At 38.7% G+C, this 19,578-nt stretch overlaps 1 protein-coding gene across 2 annotated transcripts in view; it reads right to left on the reverse strand.

Annotated features, from left to right (window-relative positions):
• The window catches only part of PTPRB (protein tyrosine phosphatase receptor type B), a 62,647-nt gene that overhangs the window by 24,786 nt on the left and 18,283 nt on the right, over positions 1–19,578 (reverse strand). For both annotated transcript variants that reach the window (XM_054273194.1, XM_054273186.1), the window contains 11 exons: positions 14,961–15,239; positions 14,320–14,577; positions 13,306–13,569; positions 10,584–10,853; positions 8,511–8,771; positions 6,117–6,383; positions 4,539–4,802; positions 3,252–3,515; positions 2,045–2,308; positions 1,161–1,424; positions 19–288 (listed from right to left, as the gene is read on the reverse strand). In XM_054273194.1, coding sequence (XP_054129169.1) covers positions 19–288; positions 1,161–1,424; positions 2,045–2,308; positions 3,252–3,515; positions 4,539–4,802; positions 6,117–6,383; positions 8,511–8,771; positions 10,584–10,853; positions 13,306–13,569; positions 14,320–14,577; positions 14,961–15,239 — 2,925 coding nt within the window. The remainder of the gene's footprint in view (positions 1–18; positions 289–1,160; positions 1,425–2,044; positions 2,309–3,251; positions 3,516–4,538; positions 4,803–6,116; positions 6,384–8,510; positions 8,772–10,583; positions 10,854–13,305; positions 13,570–14,319; positions 14,578–14,960; positions 15,240–19,578) is intronic.

Below are 19,578 nucleotides of genomic sequence, written 5' to 3' on the forward strand. Positions count from 1 at the left end.
CCAAGATGTTCTAATTACCTGTTCGGCCAACAGTTTCTGCACGCTTACTGAAGAGTCCACCACTGACTGTCAAAACTTGTATTTTATACTTCTTGCCAGCTAGTAAATCTTCAAATTTGTGTTGTTTGGCAGTAGCTGGCTCTGATTTGTTACTCAGGAGGATTCCTTGCTCATTCAAGAGCAGAATGTCATATCTTTCGGCTACACCAGGAGCTTTCTGCCAGGTCACTAACAAGGAATGACTGCTGTATGCGTGATGGGCTAATAATTCCTGGACAGAGGCTGGAACTGGAAGCAACAATTAAAGGCAGGATATTACCAGGTGAAATACAGACCATTCAATACACAAATCTGAATAAAGTAATTAACAGAACATAACTCTATACATTTTCAGGTTCACTTGTGGGAAAGAAATGTCTGTGCATATGTTTATGCAAACAACTAACTCCTAGACATAAATTCAAACAGATGAAGTTACAGAGTATCATGGATCTGAACCGGGAATGGAGAAGCAACAGATATATACAGACTATCATGAAAAGATGGAGAAGGAGAGTGAAATGAGCTGACTGAAACAGTTAGGAAAGGAATATGAAAAATAAAGAAGTGGTAAATTGGTGCAAAGTAGTAGCCCAAAATAGAAAATGTTAGCCAGCAGCTGCTGCACAAAAGTCAAGGCCATAGATAACAAATGCAAGTGCTAAAGAGAGAGAATACATGAAAAACAAGGTATTGCATTGTTTTGTATGTTCTGACACCCTGGACACTAGGGCAATATGTTGTCTAACAAGCCTTGACCATGCAATAGGCTTGGCTAGGACACAATAATTGCCTACATGGAGTGGATGTATGTGCCAGATGGGTACAGGCATAGGAAATGAGAGGGGTGGAACTGCATTCATCCTATGAAGGAAGAGACTGGGCTGGACTAGAATTCCATGCACATTCACCCAGGTAAAGCTACTGAAATGACACATCTCACTGGTATTAACAGACCCATGCCAACATCATGACTCATGCTTTGAGATAAAAACTTCCCATGAGTGTGAATGTCCCCATGCCCTATGGTACATTCACAAAAATTATTAAATGTTATCAAACAAGGGTCAGCCTCTGGGAAGATAAAATGCAACTTTCTCGTCGTCTCAAGAAAAACATACTTGTTCTCCCAAAAGCTGCTAAGCTGTTGTGCAAGGTGCCACTGTTAGATCGCACCACCACCCGGTACTGCTCCCCAGCTTCCAACTTGTGAAACATGTGCTCAGAGATGTGCTTGGAGACACTCTGAGAATCAAGTTGATGGCTTTGTTGAAATATAGTCACTGTGTAGGAATCAACATCTCCACCTCCAGGGGTCCAGCTCACTTTCAGACTGTTTGTCATGCCATTAGGTGACACATGAATGTTTCGGACCTTGCTTGGAACTGGAAAAAAACAGGGAACAAAAAGGCACCTGCTCACAAATTTCCTGTTTGACTCAGGCCTCCTAATTTCTACCTATTTTATGGCCACAAAAAAGTGATTCAAAAGAGAAAGATCATTTACAGGTACAAATAATGTCATTCATGGGTAAACACAAGTAAAGTTGTAAACATTTGTGTGGGATTATTAGAAACACAGTTCTATGTATAATCTCCCTCTTGTCCATGTGATGCCTTAAAATCACCTCAAAAAATGAAGGCTCTTTAGGTACCCTCAGTTAGTAATTTCTCCATCATTATCTCAATCATTCACTTCAGGTAGGTAAACAGAGGTGTAAAATAAGTAAGTGATTTAACTAGAGACACTAAGCAAACAACTGGCATGCATGGGAATAGCAGAAACCTAAATGCTGACATCTCAATACAAATCAGATTGTCTGCCAACAATCAAGTGTTAGTAAATGCGACACTTTTTTATTAAGCATGGGTGTTGGCTAGTGTGATTTTCAATGACTCTGAGCCAGTGTTACATAAGCTTGAATATAATCATGGCTCATCCTTGATTTTGAGTGGTTCATTCTAGAAAAGCCTAAACGCATTTTAAATACCACATTATTTCTTACTTGTCAGGCCTTCTATGAAAGTAGCACGCTGTGCATCTCCACTGATGGTCAAAACAAGAATTTTGTATAGACGTCCTGGAGTCAGAGCTGTGAACCAATACTCCTCAATGGTGTTCCCAAGGAAAATGGGTGGGAAGATCTTCATATCATTGAAGAGGAGCTGAATCTCATACTTATCAACATCCCCCTCAGCCTTTGACCAAGTTACCTGCAGATCTTCTGTGCTTCTGTTACTAAGAGTCAGTTCCTTCACTGACTCTGGCACTGAAGAAGTGAGAAGAAAAACGAGAAACTTCTCAGTATTTACTAACAGATCACAGCAAAAAGCTAGCAGCTCTGAAGTCATGCTTCTGAGCTACAATTCTTCACGCAGTTCCCTTGAGAAAGCAGTAGATTGCACTTATTTGGGTAGTTTACACCCCATCTAACACTGGAAGGCCCCATTTCTGAACAGATGTCCACAATTTATCAGCATAAAAATAATAAATAAATAATAATGGAGCCTGCAGGGTGTTCACCTAGCCAGCAAAAACTGAGTAAGATCTGCATGTACAACAAAGACAGAGAAAAGAGGCCTGAGCTAGTGCCAAGTCAAGGCAATCCATCTGTGTGAGGCAGCACCACAATCCAGTTTCCAACTTGTGCCAGACACAGGTGAGTTATTTTTGCCCCATGCTACATCTTTGTTAATACACTGAGTTTCTCAGCATGGCTTCTTAACTCATATATGGTGCAAGGTGAAGATTGCACCCAGCTCCCTGCTGGCTCCCAGCTAGCCACCTTACCTCTCTTGCCCCATGCTCTCCAATTCCAGTGCCTGGGGTAATTTGAATACACTGAGGTCTAGTCTATCTTCTGTCCTATATATTTCCATGACCAGAGAAAACTGTTTAGTACATTCTGGCATAAATTAATGATAAATACTGAGCTCATGTGGAAAACTGTACAACTGGTTTTTTTGGCTTTTAATGTTTCAGGATTTGCTTCCCAATTTAACAGTCCAGGTCTCTCCCTTTTTGTTTGTTTGTAACTTAAACACTGGTAATAAACTAAATACTGCCTTCTTGTATTATTTGAAATAATACACATTCAAAGAGTCACAGTCAACATTTTATGTTAAAAATCATATGAGATTTTTGTTCCTGGGTATGGTAAATAAAAAAAATACTCTGGTTTTTCTCAGAATCTTTCCAGGGTGCTTACTTACTTGTTCTGCCATAGACTCTTTCACTAGTTTCGTATTTCCCACTCCTTGTGCTGACCGTGACACTGTACTGCCTCCCTGGGACCAGACTGGTGAACACACATTCATTTTCATCCTTTGGGACACTTTTTGTTTGGATGAAATCATTGTTGTTCCTGATGGTCACTTCATAATTATCAAAATATCCAGATGCATGTAACCAGGACACCTTCAAGTAGTCACTTCTGGCTGAATTGCTGACAGTAAGTCCCTGGACACTAGAAGGGACTGAAAGAAAAAAAAAAAAAAGAGCAGAAACTTCCTGAAGTTACCAGAGTTGGGGCAGAGAGCTGTATTTGTGGTAGTTACTAGACTTTTGTGAGGAAGTTGCAGAAAACCAACAATTTTTTAAAGTAATTTAAGTAATAAAGTTTAAGTAATTTTAAGTAATAAAGTAGTATCTGCACTTTCCAGGCTGCTTTACATCTTATGACAATAAAATGGTTTGCCTTTCTAATTTTTGGTCTTATGGAACTTGCTCCGTTTTTGTAAGTGTAGTGAGTTCCGCAGACAAACACTGATCCAAAATTTGGTTCTTGTCCTTTTGTGGCTGTTCCTTGGATTTTCACTTAGACCATGAGAAGACTAAAATTGCACTAACTTGATACTCTTTGTTATTTTAACACCCCTTACAATCTTTCATTTGTTCTACTGGTCTACCAAGGGTAAAGTTTCAATTTTTTCCACTTTTGAGAAAGTTTTAAAAGGTTCTCCACCATTACTGCATCCTTTTCTGAGATTTCTCTATTCTTGTTATAATATCCTTGAAAATTGCATGACCAAAACCATAGACGTGTGTTACATTACCAAAACCAACTGACATGGATGTTACTCATTATTTTAACACGGCACTAATATTTTACTAATTAGCCTATCCTTTTCTGCTCTTTCAGTGCCTGAGTAACTTTCTGAGGAGATGCTCTGCAGGATATACTTGAAGGGCCACATAGAGGCATTAAGGGCAGGACAACAAATTTGAGCCACAATTGACACATTGTTTCTGTTGACTCATAAGGACTGACATTACCTTCATTCATGCTAAAGCATTTTTGCATGAAATAAAGGAGCAACAGGGGCATAAGAATAAAACTAGGCCCATAAAGCTGTAATTTTATGGCTTGACCCTCCAATCCCTAGTCATCCATCCCAGTTTGGTCAGATATTGATAAATCATTGGAAATGGCTATACATCAGCCATTACCAACATAAAAATGCTTACAGTGACTGTACTTGCCCAGAGCCTCTCTTTACCTGTTCGTTCCTGGCTGAGGGAATAGTTTTCATACTTTCCACTCTTGGTGGTTATCATCACATCGTAAAGTGTCCCAGGAGTAAGGCTGCTGAAGGAGCATTCACTGAATGATTTGGAAATGGTGAGAGTCTGAACAATCTTGTCATCATGAGAGAGTGTTACCAAATAACTGTCTACATCTCCAGAAGCTGGCAGCCAAGAAACACTGAGGTAGTCACTCCGACCTGAGTTATTTACTGTTACTCCAGTCACACTGGAAGGAACTGTGCAATAAAGAGGAAAAAACAAAACAAAAAAAAAGCATTTACTAGCCAATTCTTATTGTTGTGAGTATCCCTGTAATGCCATCCCCTGCAAAATAAGAAGTCTGGGACTCGTGAGAAGTTCTGCACTGACTGCCTCTCAGCAACATTCATCTCCTTTTTTAAATACAGTGGAGGAAATTGTCCTTGGTGGCCTGATCCCAGCACTTCTAAAATCCTAGAAGCTGAGTTATCCTATCAAATTGCCATTCCTCAGTAACGACAATAACTGGCGAGGCTGGTAAGAGGCTGAGGCCCAGAGCTGAATGTTTCCTTTCCAGTGGGTTTTCTGACGCCTAGTGGACAAAACATGAATGTCACTTGTTTTTCAAGCCAGCAAGGTGAGCTCAAAGGCTTCACATTGCCAGAACTATCATCACTCAGGTACAAAATTCAGTTTTTACAGGGACAGAACTTAGACATAATGAACTTCCAAATTTTAAATGGACTCTGCTGCACTGAACTTATCTCAGCAGAGGGGCTGGCCAACAGCTGGCAGAGTCAAACCCCGCCCCGCCCCCCACCACCTCCCCGCTTTTACAAAATAACTACTCTACTCTAAGCCTTTTAGTATTATCCTACTCCATTTTTTTTCAGGCTTGTTTTGCCTTTTCACCTGAAAATAGTGATTTTCAAGGAGAACATTGCAGAAAACTGCAAAATGCCTTTGCCAAATTCGCATAATGGGTAAAATTGCACTATGTTGCCAAATTTTCCCTCTAAATATCCACAGAACTAGTATTACATTTCATGACTCTTTAAACCTAAAGAATTTGATGCAACAGTAAATCTTGTTTAGGAAGTACAGAAGGACCTCATAATAACTAATTAGCCCTGGTGGACATTCTTTGATGCTGGATTAAAGAAAAAGAATGAGTTGTGAGAAACTGAGACACAAATTCACCCTATCACCTTTAGGCAGGTTCTTGGCACACATAAGTAAGGAGCAATCATACTACACCACCACCACATAGCCAATGGAACAAGAAAGTTCCTTCCAAGGAGTGATTTGCCCAGACAGTTGTTCATTACTCTCAGGGCATATTTTTGTCTTTGTTACAGAGTGATCCTGCTGTAGAGTTCCCACTGTAGTGAGAGCAGTTAGCTCTCTAAAGCTATAGTTACACAAATCTGCACAGACAGTGTGCACATATCGGAGCTGTACGGATGAAACTCCTGTTTTTCTGAATTCTCAGTGTAGTGGCTTAAACACAAGACCATTCTCTTAGATAAATTCAACTATCAAAAAGCGTGCTGGAGTGTTTTCCTTTTTACCTGTTCTTTCCTCTGCAATTGTTTGCCTTGAAGATATCCCTCCACTGACAGTGGTGACAACAACTGAATAGAGTCCTCCAGGTTTCAGGGCATAGAAATTATATCTGGTAGTTTCACTGGGGACAGTTTCATTTTTAATGACAACATTCTCATGAATCAGTAGCACTTGGTATGAGTCTACATCTCCCAGTGCTCTTGTCCAGTTGGTGAACAAGCTGTTGGTTGATCCCTGACTTGACACAGTCAGACCTGTCACTTGGGCTGGCACTGAAAAGGAAATCGTCATACTGTTACTGAGGAGAAACAAAATAAAACAAAACAGAATCCCCCAAAGAACACAAGTTTAGTCACACTGAGGAAGTGCATCAAAAGAACATTCCAATTTGCAGCCAGACTCAACAGGACTAAAAATACTTTAACTGGGGACTGCTTCCTGTCTGGGATGTGGTCTATGGGAAACTAACTAAGACACAGAAAGGTCTTTCAGCCTTTAGCACAACTTTTCTCAGACAGATAAAAATTATTCAAGATCCAGGAACTGAAAGAGATGGCATTTTATAAATACCTTTAAATAAAAGCCATCCATTTAGGAAATCATTCAGGGTTTTTGATGACTACTTCAAATATAGTCTGCGCCTTTAATTTTCCCTTTCCTCTCCCATTCCCAATCTTTAATTTCTAATAAATGGCAAACTTGTTTGAAGAATACCTCAGGCACAGTCATCTATGCTGTGTCAGACCCTTTAATTTTGAGGATAATGGAAATGCAGGGTTATGGTTTAACTTTTTATGCAAGAAGATCTGCAGGACAACAACTTTTATAGCATCCAAAGATGAATTGTTAAACAAACATAACATTTATCTAAGCATAAGCTCATAAACTTAGCAAGACCAAAAAGCTCAAGAAATAACAAAGGAATGTAATATGTAGCACAAATTTCACCCCCAATCCTCTTTTTTAATTTGGTTTGACAATATTTGGTCAAAGCAAGGAACTACAATTACTTCTAAAGATTTCTTTTTACATGACCAAGCACAACTGAAATAAAGAAGACTCTAACTTTATAAAATGTGAATGCACTCTTCCACTCTTGTTTTTTATCAGCCTTTTTGCACACATAGTACTGGTTTAGTAATCATTAACAAAAGCTAGAAAGTTAGGCACAAAGCTGAAGAAAAAGCAAAGTTGATCAAAAACTCAATCAAAAATCCTTCCAGTTTTAAAATGTTCTCATAATATAGTTAGCTCCAACAAGACACTAAAATGCCATATTTCTGTGCTAAATGCTCATTTCAGTGCTCTTTGCAAGTAAGACCTACTTCTGTCATGTTTACAGCAGTATTTTTAAGCCTACTAAGCCGTCCTGCTGCAAGGAAGATTCAGAGGTTTGGAACACTTATTAAAACCTGTGTTCTAGCCAAATAATGTTTGTTCTTTATAACTCAATTTGAATGTAATATTGACACACAATCAGTGCCTGATGTGTTTTCAAGCATTGACTCATACTAGTGAAGTGGCACCTTTATGGCTGAATAGGTCCCCTAAAGGGGTATAAGTCAGATGGAAGTGAAATTCCAGCTATCTAATAACATAACAGAGAAACAGAATATAAGCTAAACTTCTCAGGCCTTGGAAGGAGTTATAAAATTTAAGTAAGGACCACCATCAATCCTAGGAATGCTTCGATTCAAACACAAGCAGCTTTTTTTTCCCTGTGCTGTGCAAGGCCAGAGCTACATTTTAAAACTTTGCTTGCACTGGAGAATGTTTAAGTCAGTGCTTAAGCAGACTAAAGCAACTAGTATGGTTTAAAACTTGCACGCGTACACGAAATCAGCTCCCTGCAGGGGGTAAGAATGGGACCTTCCTTGTGACACAGTCATCATCCTCAGTAACAAACACATATTCTGAAATCAGAAGAGCAAAAAGATTAGAAACACATCTTCAAGTTCACATATGTGACCTTGTGTCTGTCAACCTTGGAATGTTCCCCCTAAAGTAATATTTTCCTGTGTGGTGATGTTTCTGTTTTTCCTAGATGATGGATGCTTTGCATCAAGGAAATGACCCTCCTGAAAATACACAATGAAAATGGCTCTTCTTAAATGGAATCTTGTGCTAATGTAGATTGACTAGATATGACATAATATTTCAGAAAACTGTTTTGCCAGGAATTACACATCTATTTTCCAAAAGTCTTAAATAAATACAGCAAGATAACTGACAGTCAGAAATTAGAGACTCAGACATGTAACTTTTTTACTGAGGAAACAAACATAAGATCAAGACTTTTGAGATTTAGACACCGAGTTAATTAAGTCCACTGCAAAGCAAAAAGAAAATTGTTTATGGTTGACAGAAGTAAAGATTAAAACAGTTTGACAAAATAATACCTGTTCTTCCTTCTACTGAAGTCCAGTTGCTTAAAGTCCCACTAATGGTAGTGATGATTGCTGTATATTTCCTTCCAGGTATCAATTCAGTGAAAGTGAATTCCTTAGCTTCTTTTGCAAGTCCTTTTTTTACAATAGGGAGCTCACTGACTTCCAGGGAAACCACATAGCTGTCCCATTCTGCAACAGGGGTCATCCACATCACACTAAGTGAAGTTTCATTAGCATGCTTCACACGGAGCTGGAGAACAGGCTCTGGAGCTGGGAAAGCACACAGATATGACAACAAGAACAGAACTATGTGGGGAGCACATATGCCCTATCTCAAGTTTGTAAGAAATGTGTTCTGTAAGACAGAAATGTGACAGCAGCAGAGTATCTGCAATCAAGAGGAGATTCTTTACTTTTTCTAGGAAGCCATTCTTACAACTCTAGTATTTGTGACCCTCTTCCAGTGAAGGACTGTTACCAGCAGACTTCAGCAATGCACTATGGCTGTAATGCTTAGGTTTAAACTTACACCAGGATATATATTTTAGTGCAAATGGAAGTGCAGGGAAGTCAGCAAACTTCCTCTTGAACTCTGGGCACTGAATAGGGATATAAGACATTTGTACTATAAATAAGACCTACAACAATGTACTTCTAACAAACAAGGATGCAAATTATAGGGTCAGAGTGACATTGATTTTGCATTGATTTATACCTAAGTCAAGCTGAGAGACACTTCAAACTCACAGGGGCATAAAAGAAAGAATCTGATCAGTGAATTTCTCTGTGTGTTCATGTGTGTCTGTGCCTGCATACCCAGCAAGCATGTCTTGCACAATATAGTCCCTGATCTGATTTTGTCCCTGCCACATTGAAATAAAACTCACTTTCCAAGTCTGTGGGTTAATGTCAGAGAAAACTGACACACAGGGCCTAATACCTGTACTTCATAACAGACACATCATGCACCTCACTGTGGGTCAAACAGAGTCATGATATACCCACTGCTGGATATTATTAAATGGATCATGTTCTAATCACAGAATTGCTTAGGTTGGAAAAGACCTCTAAAATCATTGGGTCCAACTCTTAATCTCTTAGCTGAGTCAATTAAAAGTAACACCATAAAGTTAAATTACTTGCAACATATGTCAAAGTAAGGAAGATGAGACTGTATCTTGCTCTGATCAAGTTTGCTACAAGTCAGAGAAAGTTTCAGTTCTGTAGCTTCTAATGGTCTTGCTGTTACGCAAAATTAACAAAATTAAGTTCTTGGGGAATGACAGGTAAGGGTATAGTAGAAAAGGCAGACCCCAGGAAGGGTGAGGATAAAGTAGAATGGCACTCCCCTATCTGACATTTTTCAGTCAAGTTAGCCTTGAGCCTTGCCTGTTATCCCTACTCTAAGTCTTCCTTTCCTCTGAATTGCACTTATTCTGCATTCACTGAGCAGAAATTCTAACAATTATATAAGAATTATTTTTTTAAGATTGAAGCAAATCAGATGTGGCTTTGACTAATACACTGCAAAAGAATTCCACTCATGTCTCTGCAGGGTATATGGATTTCCTTTGGAAACAAAGACTTGAACAGACTAACCCATTTTCTTTATGGAGCACAAAAACAAGAACTGAGGTGTTAAAGGACAGCCATACTAAGATACACCTTCACCATATGGTTAATATTCTTTACACAGACTGGCAAGGAAATATACTGATGAACAATACAGTAAGGCCTAGAGTGCTTTCTTTAAGACTGTAGGGTGCCCTACAATTAGCTATAAAATATAGCACTGAAATGAACATGTAATGTGACACCTGAGTCATGACAGAATTGTGATATAGTTCCCATAGCTTTCACTAACAAAACATTTACTACAAAAGTAATCCCAGAAGTTTTCACAGAACTGCTAAAATTATCTCTGTAGTTTACAAAGGAAGCTCCTTTTTACTGAATTAACAGTGAATTAATTAATTAATTCACTGTTAATTCAAAATTAATTTGTGGATTCCCAAGTACTCTTCCATTGCTCACAGAGCTGAACACTTTGCACTCTCACAGCGCCTGGCCAATCATGCTGACCTGTTCTTCCCGTGCAACTGGTCTTGCTCTGCAAATCGCCGCTCTCCACAATGACTTCCACGCCGTACTCTCTCCCTGGGATGAGGCTCGCATCACGGATGAGGTACTCGGTGCTGTCCTTGCCGAGGGTGGCGTTGAGCACCAGGGCTGAGCGGTTCCACAGGAGCAGGTGGTACCTCTCCCAGTCTCCCGCAGGGGGCACCCAGGTCACTCGCAGAGACCGCGGCCAGCCGCTAGCACCGGCCTGCAGCTCCAAAACTTTCTGGGGAACTGGAGAAAGAGAAAAAGCAATTCTGAAGTGGGGAATTTCTGGTGAGATGTAAATGTACTGGCAAAACCTGTCTCACAGCACAGCTATTGTACGAGCGCTTGGACTAGCTAGAGCAATGTGAGTTAGCTTGCCGCAAAGGTTGGCTTTCATTTTAAAGACAATTTTTACTCTTCCCCACAAAAACCACACACTTATTTTCCTGCTGGTTTCTGATATCAGAAATGGGCAACCCACCTTAGGGCACCCCGTACACTTCTTGGATGCCCCTTGCAGTTTTCAGTCAGGGTCCCTGTTGTTTCCTGCACTTAAGCTCACTTACAAACTATCAATTTTTCGCCGATAACATTCAAACTTCAATTTCTATCAGCCCAAGATACCAGCAGCAGAAATGCAAAGCCTAATGGCTTCTTTCACAAAAATAGCTTCTTCCACCTTGTATGCCCTAATTCCTCCCAACTGTAAAAGGCACTGAGGTTAAGATACTGGTCTATTAAAGCATCCACTCCATCCTGTCCTGTACTTCAAGGATCCTGAATTTATAAGCCTAACCTTCTCCTGACTAACTGTATGCTCCTGCAGGTCACATTGGACCACTGAAGATTTCTGATTTTCATGGAATAATTAAATATTAGCCAGACCAAGCAGAGATTAGAGGGCAGATGCAGACCCTGAGGACAGGATACCTGTAAGATTCATATTAAGATACTCAGAGATCAGCACTGGAGCCCTGAGACCATCCACAAGTATTAGCTATATAACTACAAGGCTAGCATCATGTTCTTATGCTTTATCTAGCTTAGTTAATATTAAATTGATCAGTAAGATCAATTAGTAGCAGAGAATTGAAGCCTCTTTACTAGCATCACAAAATACTCACCAGTTTCACTTCCCATGGGCATAGCTGGCTATCAGACCTAGAACTCCCATATGCCAGTGAATATGGGAAATGTGTTTCAATTTCTGAGTGAGTGGATAAAAGCACACAGTGTATTATTAGGAAGCACAGATGAACTTACATCACAACAGATAAAGTTCAGCCTTGTCAGGCTGACTGGGCATCATTATACCCTAATGGCACAAAGTTTCAGCCTCTGAGATGTCTGTATTTCTTACTAAACATACAGCCTGGTTCTGCTGCACCCTCTCAATACACAGCAATGTGTATTATGTTCTTGGGGACCTTGCTCTCTCTATGAATTACAGAGGGACCCCAAGAGCCTAATCCCTTCAGCATCTGTAGACCTATCAGTCTGGACTTATGAATTTATCTCTGCTCCACAAAGCTTCTGCTGGAGTCACTGTTTTCAAAACTCTTGATGTCTGTGATAAAGGAAGGAATTGCTTATGATCATCGTCCTTGGAAATAGGATTTGTAATCCCAAACTTTGAAAGCACGGGGTCTAGGTCACAAAGCTGGGGATCAGTGCTGTTAAATGAGATCCTGAAGTTCTCCCTTTAGATTGAAATGGTAATCTTACAGGACTTTAATGGTAGGCTAAACAAAAAAAACAGACATGCATATAAACCAGTCCAGCTTTGTACCTTCTGGACATGAAAGACTTCTAGGGCTCTTCCAGCCTGCACTGAGAATGGGGTATCAGCCAGGTATGTCAAGGATGTGATTTTCACATGAGATGTTTAATTGTAGACAACAGATATGTACTAAAACAAATAATCTGCTCTCCTACACACACATTTTCTCCCTTTGGGCTCTGAGTCTACTAGAAATTTATGTATGCATTCTTCACTGAGTTTGACCTTATTTTTTACCATCTAACTTTTGCTCAGGCTAGGCTGGTGTGGAAGAGATGACACACCTCTAGGGTCAGTAATGCTGTAGGAGAATGATGAAGGATTTTTCAATTTTTCAGGTTCAGAACTCATACAAAAGATACCTGAAAGAAAATTATTACTTCTGAAAGAAGATAAAAAACTCATAACTCAGCTCTATCTCAGCTGCCACATGCCTTTGTTAATCCACACTCTTTATAGCAAAGAAATCTGAGACGTAATCTTTTTCGGTTTCTGGATTTGTCTGGAAGAAGGAACAAGACTAGACCTTGCAAAATTACTTTAAAGACTGTTAATAATTTGACTACATGCGCACTTCCCCATAATGTAAATCAGTTTATGTGGTATGCTGAGCTGAATTCAAGACAACAAATTTGGTCAAAGTGCAGTAGTATGCAACAGTTTTATAACAGACTCACTCAACTAAAAGGTCCAAAAAAAATTCACCACTGTTGCCTGCTCCCAAGATATGCGGGAGCTGCTTTTGGCCCTCAGATTAACTGTTGCCACAGAGTCAGCAGGGGGTATTCCTGAAAAGTATTGTGCTCTTAATCTCATTTTGCCTGGAATCCAAATAATTTTGTCTCTTACAATGATTTGCTACAAGGCCAGTGTAGGCAAAAATTAGTTACAATGTTCTTACTGAAGCAGAAGACTTACATGTCCTCCCAGCTGCCCTCCGATCGGTGAACAGCTCACCACTGATTGTGCGGGCAGTAACCTGATACAGACGTCCTGGAGTCAGCCTGTCAAACTGTGTCTCTGTGACTGGTGGCTGCACACTTTTGACTTCTTTAACTGATCCAAGATGAGATAGAGTGATATTATAGAAATTGAGGTATCCTGAAGGTCTTCTCCACTTAACTTTTAAAGCATCTAAACTGCCATCGTTAGTCACCATCAAATCTAAGACTTCAGCTGGGGCTAAAAAAAGAAAAGAAAGAGAATAAAATATAACTACCACAAAACATATAAGACCTGCTGCCTCCCAAACTCCCATAGTTAAGTTTTGATTTTGAATAGTTATATGAAATGGAGTATGAATGATTTTGCTGAACAGTGAAGACTGGTCACAGCGCACATCACTTTCCAAAATCACTTCCCTAAATGCCTCCCATGCAAAACCACCACATTTGATAAGATTTCTGTAAAAGAAATTGCATCTTACTCTTCCCAGAAATTAAGGAGAGCAAAGGCATGACCCTTTTTTTCCCTACACAAGTGTTTTAACTATTGGACTGCAGTAGGATGTCATCTTATCATTATCTCTATGACCACAGAACTCCAGCCCGAAAAATGTTCCTAAAAAAAATTTCTGTAACTCTAGTTCTTTGAATCAGTATTTCTTTGTGAAACGAAAAAAATCTTGATAATCCCCAAAAACCCATATCAAACCCACCAAATAGGCAAACAAAAACCCCAAAGAACCCAAACCACCATTTGATATTACAATTCTTAACCGACTTTACATTTTTTTTTCTGCTTCCCTTTCACACTTTTCCTACTTTCATTTCAGCCTCTAAGTTGTTGCAGTGGTAACTTAGGGAATTAAATAAGCTTATGGTGTCTCTAACTTGGAACACAAATCACATATTATTCTGAAATATGTCCTATAATGCCATTAGGTTATGGCCTTAACATCTTGTTTTGTTGTGGTGAATTCTGAAATCATACCTGTCCTGATTGTTTGAAAACTGCTGCTCTCCAATCCTGCAGCCTGGGTTATGATAGAGAGGTTATACAGGTGGCCTGCTGTAAGTCCTAAAAAGGTGTAGGAGGTAAGGGAGCCTTCCTGGTGAATCTCATGAACTGGCACACGATTATCCAGCAACAGCAGCCTGTAATGATCCACATGTCCAGAGCCAGGAGACCACGAAACGTGGATAGTGTCTGTCTTGACACTGACCTGAATATTTTTCACAGGAGATGGCACTGTTGGTATAAAAAGGACACATGCTTAAGGCCTAATGGTTATCTCTACCATTTCAGCAATTTTTAATAGATTTAATCTTGGAATATGTTAGGTTTCTTCAGGGTTACTGAAAACCCAACCCCAAATATACAATAAAAATGAGACTCTATTCTTAGCAAACAATTCTTTATGTCAGTCAGAGATTCATATTTATTTCTACTTATAAATAAGTAGAAATAATAGATAATTCATAAATATATATGTATATGTATATATATACATATATATATATATATATTTATAGCACCATGTAGAAGAATTATACCAAATTGTTAATTTCAAAATGCAGAAGTACAGAATACTGTAAGTGGTTTATTTAGATGAACTACAGGAAAAGTCCTACCAGTGGATCCACTTATATGAAGTTCTGGGGTAGTCTTATTTCCAGCAATGGCACTGAGGACAATGATGTATTTATTCCCAGGAATGAGACTGGAAAATGTATTTTCTGTTTTTGAAATTCTTCCTGGTATGGAGACTTCTTGTATCTTTTTATTATCACGATCAAGTAATACTAGGTTGTACATGTCCACCTTTCCTGAGGAAGGATCCCATTGAACCTGCAAGCTTGTGAGTGTAGTTTTTTCCTTAATAATTTCCAAACGAGACGGTGGCAAGGGATCTGCAGTTAGGAAAAAAAACCCCAGAAAACATAAACCCTTTCTTGCTTTGGGATTGTCTGAAATTTTACACAGCAGCACAAGAAATCTTCCAAAACTCTCCCTTTATCATCATCATGCTGCCAATACTTTTCAAAAAGCTTTTTCTTTCTATTTATAAACATTGTACATTGAAGCCAGTCTACAAGAGAGTCTTGAAGAATTCAGAAATATTACTTGTATGTATTTGCACACACTCACACAGACATGCACATAGCAAAACACTTCCACTGTGGACATATATTGCAAACTTGGAAATCTGCTGATAGTAAAATTGTAACAACTTTAGTAAGAAATAGCAAACATGTAAACCCAGTAAATTATACTCAGTGCCTCAGTGTACTGTAGCTTTATAGATGGCAGCAACAGCTTTCATTTCCTAGCACTCACCCTAAACACTTTGTCTGTTCAGGGTATGAGCATTTATACAATTTTAAGGGCAATAATCTTTTGTTTTTAGTATTACCTTCAACAACTTCAAACAGATTCTGATACAACATGCTTCTCCTCTGCTGTAGTTCTGTTCATAAAAATTAAAAAACACCCAAACAGTACATTGGATATACCCTAAGGAACTAATATTGGGCTTACTTCTCTGAAACTCTCAACATTCATTATGTTGTTTATTAAGAAACTCTCCAGTAAAATCACCTGTGAAATAAGATACACTCTAAAGGAAAGAGAAATTGACCAAACCTAAAGAATCTGGTTGATTTTATACTCCAGGTTTCCTCACTCACAAGACTTCATGCAAACCACATAAAATGTACTCCATGTTGATGTACTATGGTATTGACATTTATGTCTTCCAGTAAGGTTAAGCAAATGCTTATCAAGAAGATATGATGAAACAACCCAAAGCAGTGAAATCGAGCCTTCATAAGTTGTGATGTTAAAGTTTCCCAACAATTTAGGAATAAATTTGCCTACCACAAGAGTACACTCTGTGCTACTCTTTCCTAGCATCAGACCAGGAGTGCAAGGTGCATCCAGGCTGAGAACTGTGGTCTCTGTATGAACAGCATCTCAAATACAGAAGACCCAGACTATTTTTCCAATACAGTCATTGCTGCTTGTTTCCCTGAACAAAGAAGACATAACAATGTCAATCACATAAGTTAAAAATGCAATGTAAAGGCTGCAAGGATGAAGTTGAACCTACCTCCCACCTACAAATACGTAAGTAGGAGAGCCTTAGCAGCCTTCAAGCTGCTTTTTCTTCAAATTCTGGATGATGTGGAAGGTTTAATCACTTCCTACAAAGCTCTGCTGAGAACAGAGTAGTGCCATGTTTTGGTGGCATACTTTGTCAATCAAATACATTAGGAATGTCAAGGAAGCATCTCCTTCCTCGGAAACAATCAAAAACTGACTGGACATGGTCCTGGGCAACCAGATCCAGGTGGCCCTGCTTGAGCCAGGTGCTTGGACCAGATGACCTCCAGAGGTCCCCTCCAACTCAACCTCTCTGTGGCTCGGAAAGCACTGTGTCCCTTTGAACCTAGGTCTCTGCTTAAATTCAAATTATTCCTTTGGACCACAAAGATGTTAGTGCTCTTCAGAAAAAGAGATGAAAACTAAACAAATTGATTTACAAAATCAATCAATAAAAGTAACTATCTTTTCTTGACCGCTTTCTTAAAGGCCAAAGTAAGTCTGCTTAAATCTGAAAAAGAAGAAAGTAACATTAAAGACCAAGCACATCAAACTTCAGGCCAAATAGTTAAAACTTCACCCAGTTACAGCAACTGAAACATGAGGCTTTAATGAAAAGTGTCAGGAAATCTTAACAATAGGCTTGACTACCAGCTCCACCTATAATATATACTAAGCCAGTAAAGACTATTATGTTGGCAAAAGTGAATAGTGGGGGTATAATCTTGTTCCTTGAAGGCAATTGTTCTAATCCGAAAGGTCAGACTTTGGAAGTCAGAAATAAATTCCAGCACTATATATGGTCAGATGCACAGCCAACTGAAAAAGTTTTAATTTGACTGACATTGAGAGAAGAGTCATGATAACTATCAAGAAGTTTAACCCTTTCTGACTAACTTAGGACAAGGTCGACTGTTCTTTAGTCCTGCAAAAGTAATCACCATTGTCATCTGTATTATTTGCCAAATTTGACAAAAAAGATATCTGCATTTTTAGAAGCACTTTTACTGTCCTGGGTAATCTGTCTTCTAAGGTGCATGAGCAAAGAAGAAAGTTGCGTGCCTAGAAGGTGAAGTTCAGAAATTCAGACTTTATCTAATCTATCTGGTCCAGAAAACAAAACACTCAGTGCTTTGTACATCCGCTAGAACAAAGGAACAATGAGACTGGGAAGTGCCTGGGCTGAAAGAACCCTGGATGGAAACAAACACTTAAAAAACCATTTACATTGTTAGACAATTCTCTGTTGGCAATGGTACAACACCGATATATCACAGAAATAAAATCTTTTTATCAAGATATTTTTATACCATTTGACACTATACAAATTAACGTCCCCTGGTCTACAAAGGCATCTTCCAGAGACTTAATGGTCTTGGAATTATATTGCAACTCCATTTTCACTTCTGGGGAAGAGGATATGCTTTCTCTGCACAGCTGCTGCAGATCCAATTTACAGATACGGCTATGTCAAACTCCAGTGACACGACTCCCAGATACAGCCTGTAAGCACAGAAACACACCTGCCTTATGCAGGAGAAAACAAAAACAGCTGGGAGGAATGAGCCCAGGACTTAGTAACGGGGAATTCCTGCTAGTCTCAGTTATCTTCCTACCATATTTTTTCCTACCTTTCCCTCCTCATAAAACAGTAACCTACTTCATAAAGACTTTTCTGAAGATTAAGTAAAGAGGGTTGATTTCATTGTCTTTACTAAGCACAAATATCCATTTCTTTGGGATGATACACGACTTAGAGAACCTTTATAATACGGTTATTTATTTTCTTCTGGTACTCTGCCTTTGAAATGATGATCACAACCATTACATGATTACAGATGATAGGATTATACAGCCTATAGTTAGAGCCATGTCACATGTTTTTCCTACAGACAGCTAATAAATCAAATCTGTCCCAAATAACTTCAAATTTACAGGAGTGAACACATGGCCTGGGTATGCTTCTGGCACTTAAAGAGTTACATGTTGCAATGAAAAACCACTCTAACAGTTGTGTCTTGGAAGACAGAATTTTATCTTCTTTTCATTCAAATATTTAATGGATTTTCTAACAAAAAATTATTTATAGCACTCTCTGTACAGGAGGCTTGAATTGGATAGTAACATAATACAGCACTGCAATATTTTTGTAGACTAAGATTCTGAAAATGGCATTTATAAGTCTATTTTAGAAGACATAGTTGAAAGTGGGGTAGTTGCAAAATTGTATTCCATAGCTCTCTAGACCAGTATCTCAAATCTGCATTTCAATTCTGAATTGAAATTTATAAATTTAACTGTAATTTAGGATCTATTAATATACTACTATTTTTACCTAGACCTAATCATTCACTGAAATATAGTTATACTGTGCACAGACATTTGGAGATTTGAGAACTTAAAATGTATCTTACTTATAATTGGGAAAGACAAAATCCTACCATCTTTTGCAGTACATCAATTCTTAATCACAGAAATAGTTTTATTGAGAAAACAATATGACATGAAAGGACTGACAGGTGCATATCCCAGCTTTACAATGTCAGCAGCATGCTGACTAGTTGTATGGTTTTATGTGCTCTTTAATTTGCATATATATAAATAACTTAGAAAAACCCCAACAAATTGTAAATATTAATATGAAGTAAATATGCATACTTGTGCCTACTGACATCTGTAATCTCAGTTTTGCAGTGGAAAATTTATCTGTAGTTAAGAGCTGATAAATGTGTTATCAGCTTTTTCTTCCTTTCCTATTCTACCAAAATAGCACAAATGTCCCCACTGTGTGCATTTCCATGCCTATGTATACATGGCTTATGAAGTGCATATGTGACTAGATTTTCCATCATTTTGGATGACCTATTTTAGTTCTGCTCTACAGGATTAAATACTTGTTGTTTTAAATTTACAACCCTCAGACCAAAATTTCTTGAGTAAAAAAAGTCACTTTAGAGGATTAGTGTGGATTCTTGTACCACTATTTCATACATCATTAGACTTAAGATCTATGTGTCCACAAGTGAAATAGAAGCTGCTTCTCCAAGAAAAGATTCACAAGGGAATCTGGTGTTACTTGAGAGTTTATGGAATCTTCTCGAGCTGCACAATTATTCAATCAGACTATGAAACTTGCAAACAACATAG

Source organism: Melozone crissalis, unplaced genomic scaffold (assembly GCF_028551555.1).
Source record: "Melozone crissalis strain CALT ecotype California unplaced genomic scaffold, PUWL_Pcris_2 ptg000004l_1, whole genome shotgun sequence".
Lineage (NCBI taxonomy): Eukaryota > Metazoa > Chordata > Aves > Passeriformes > Passerellidae > Melozone > Melozone crissalis.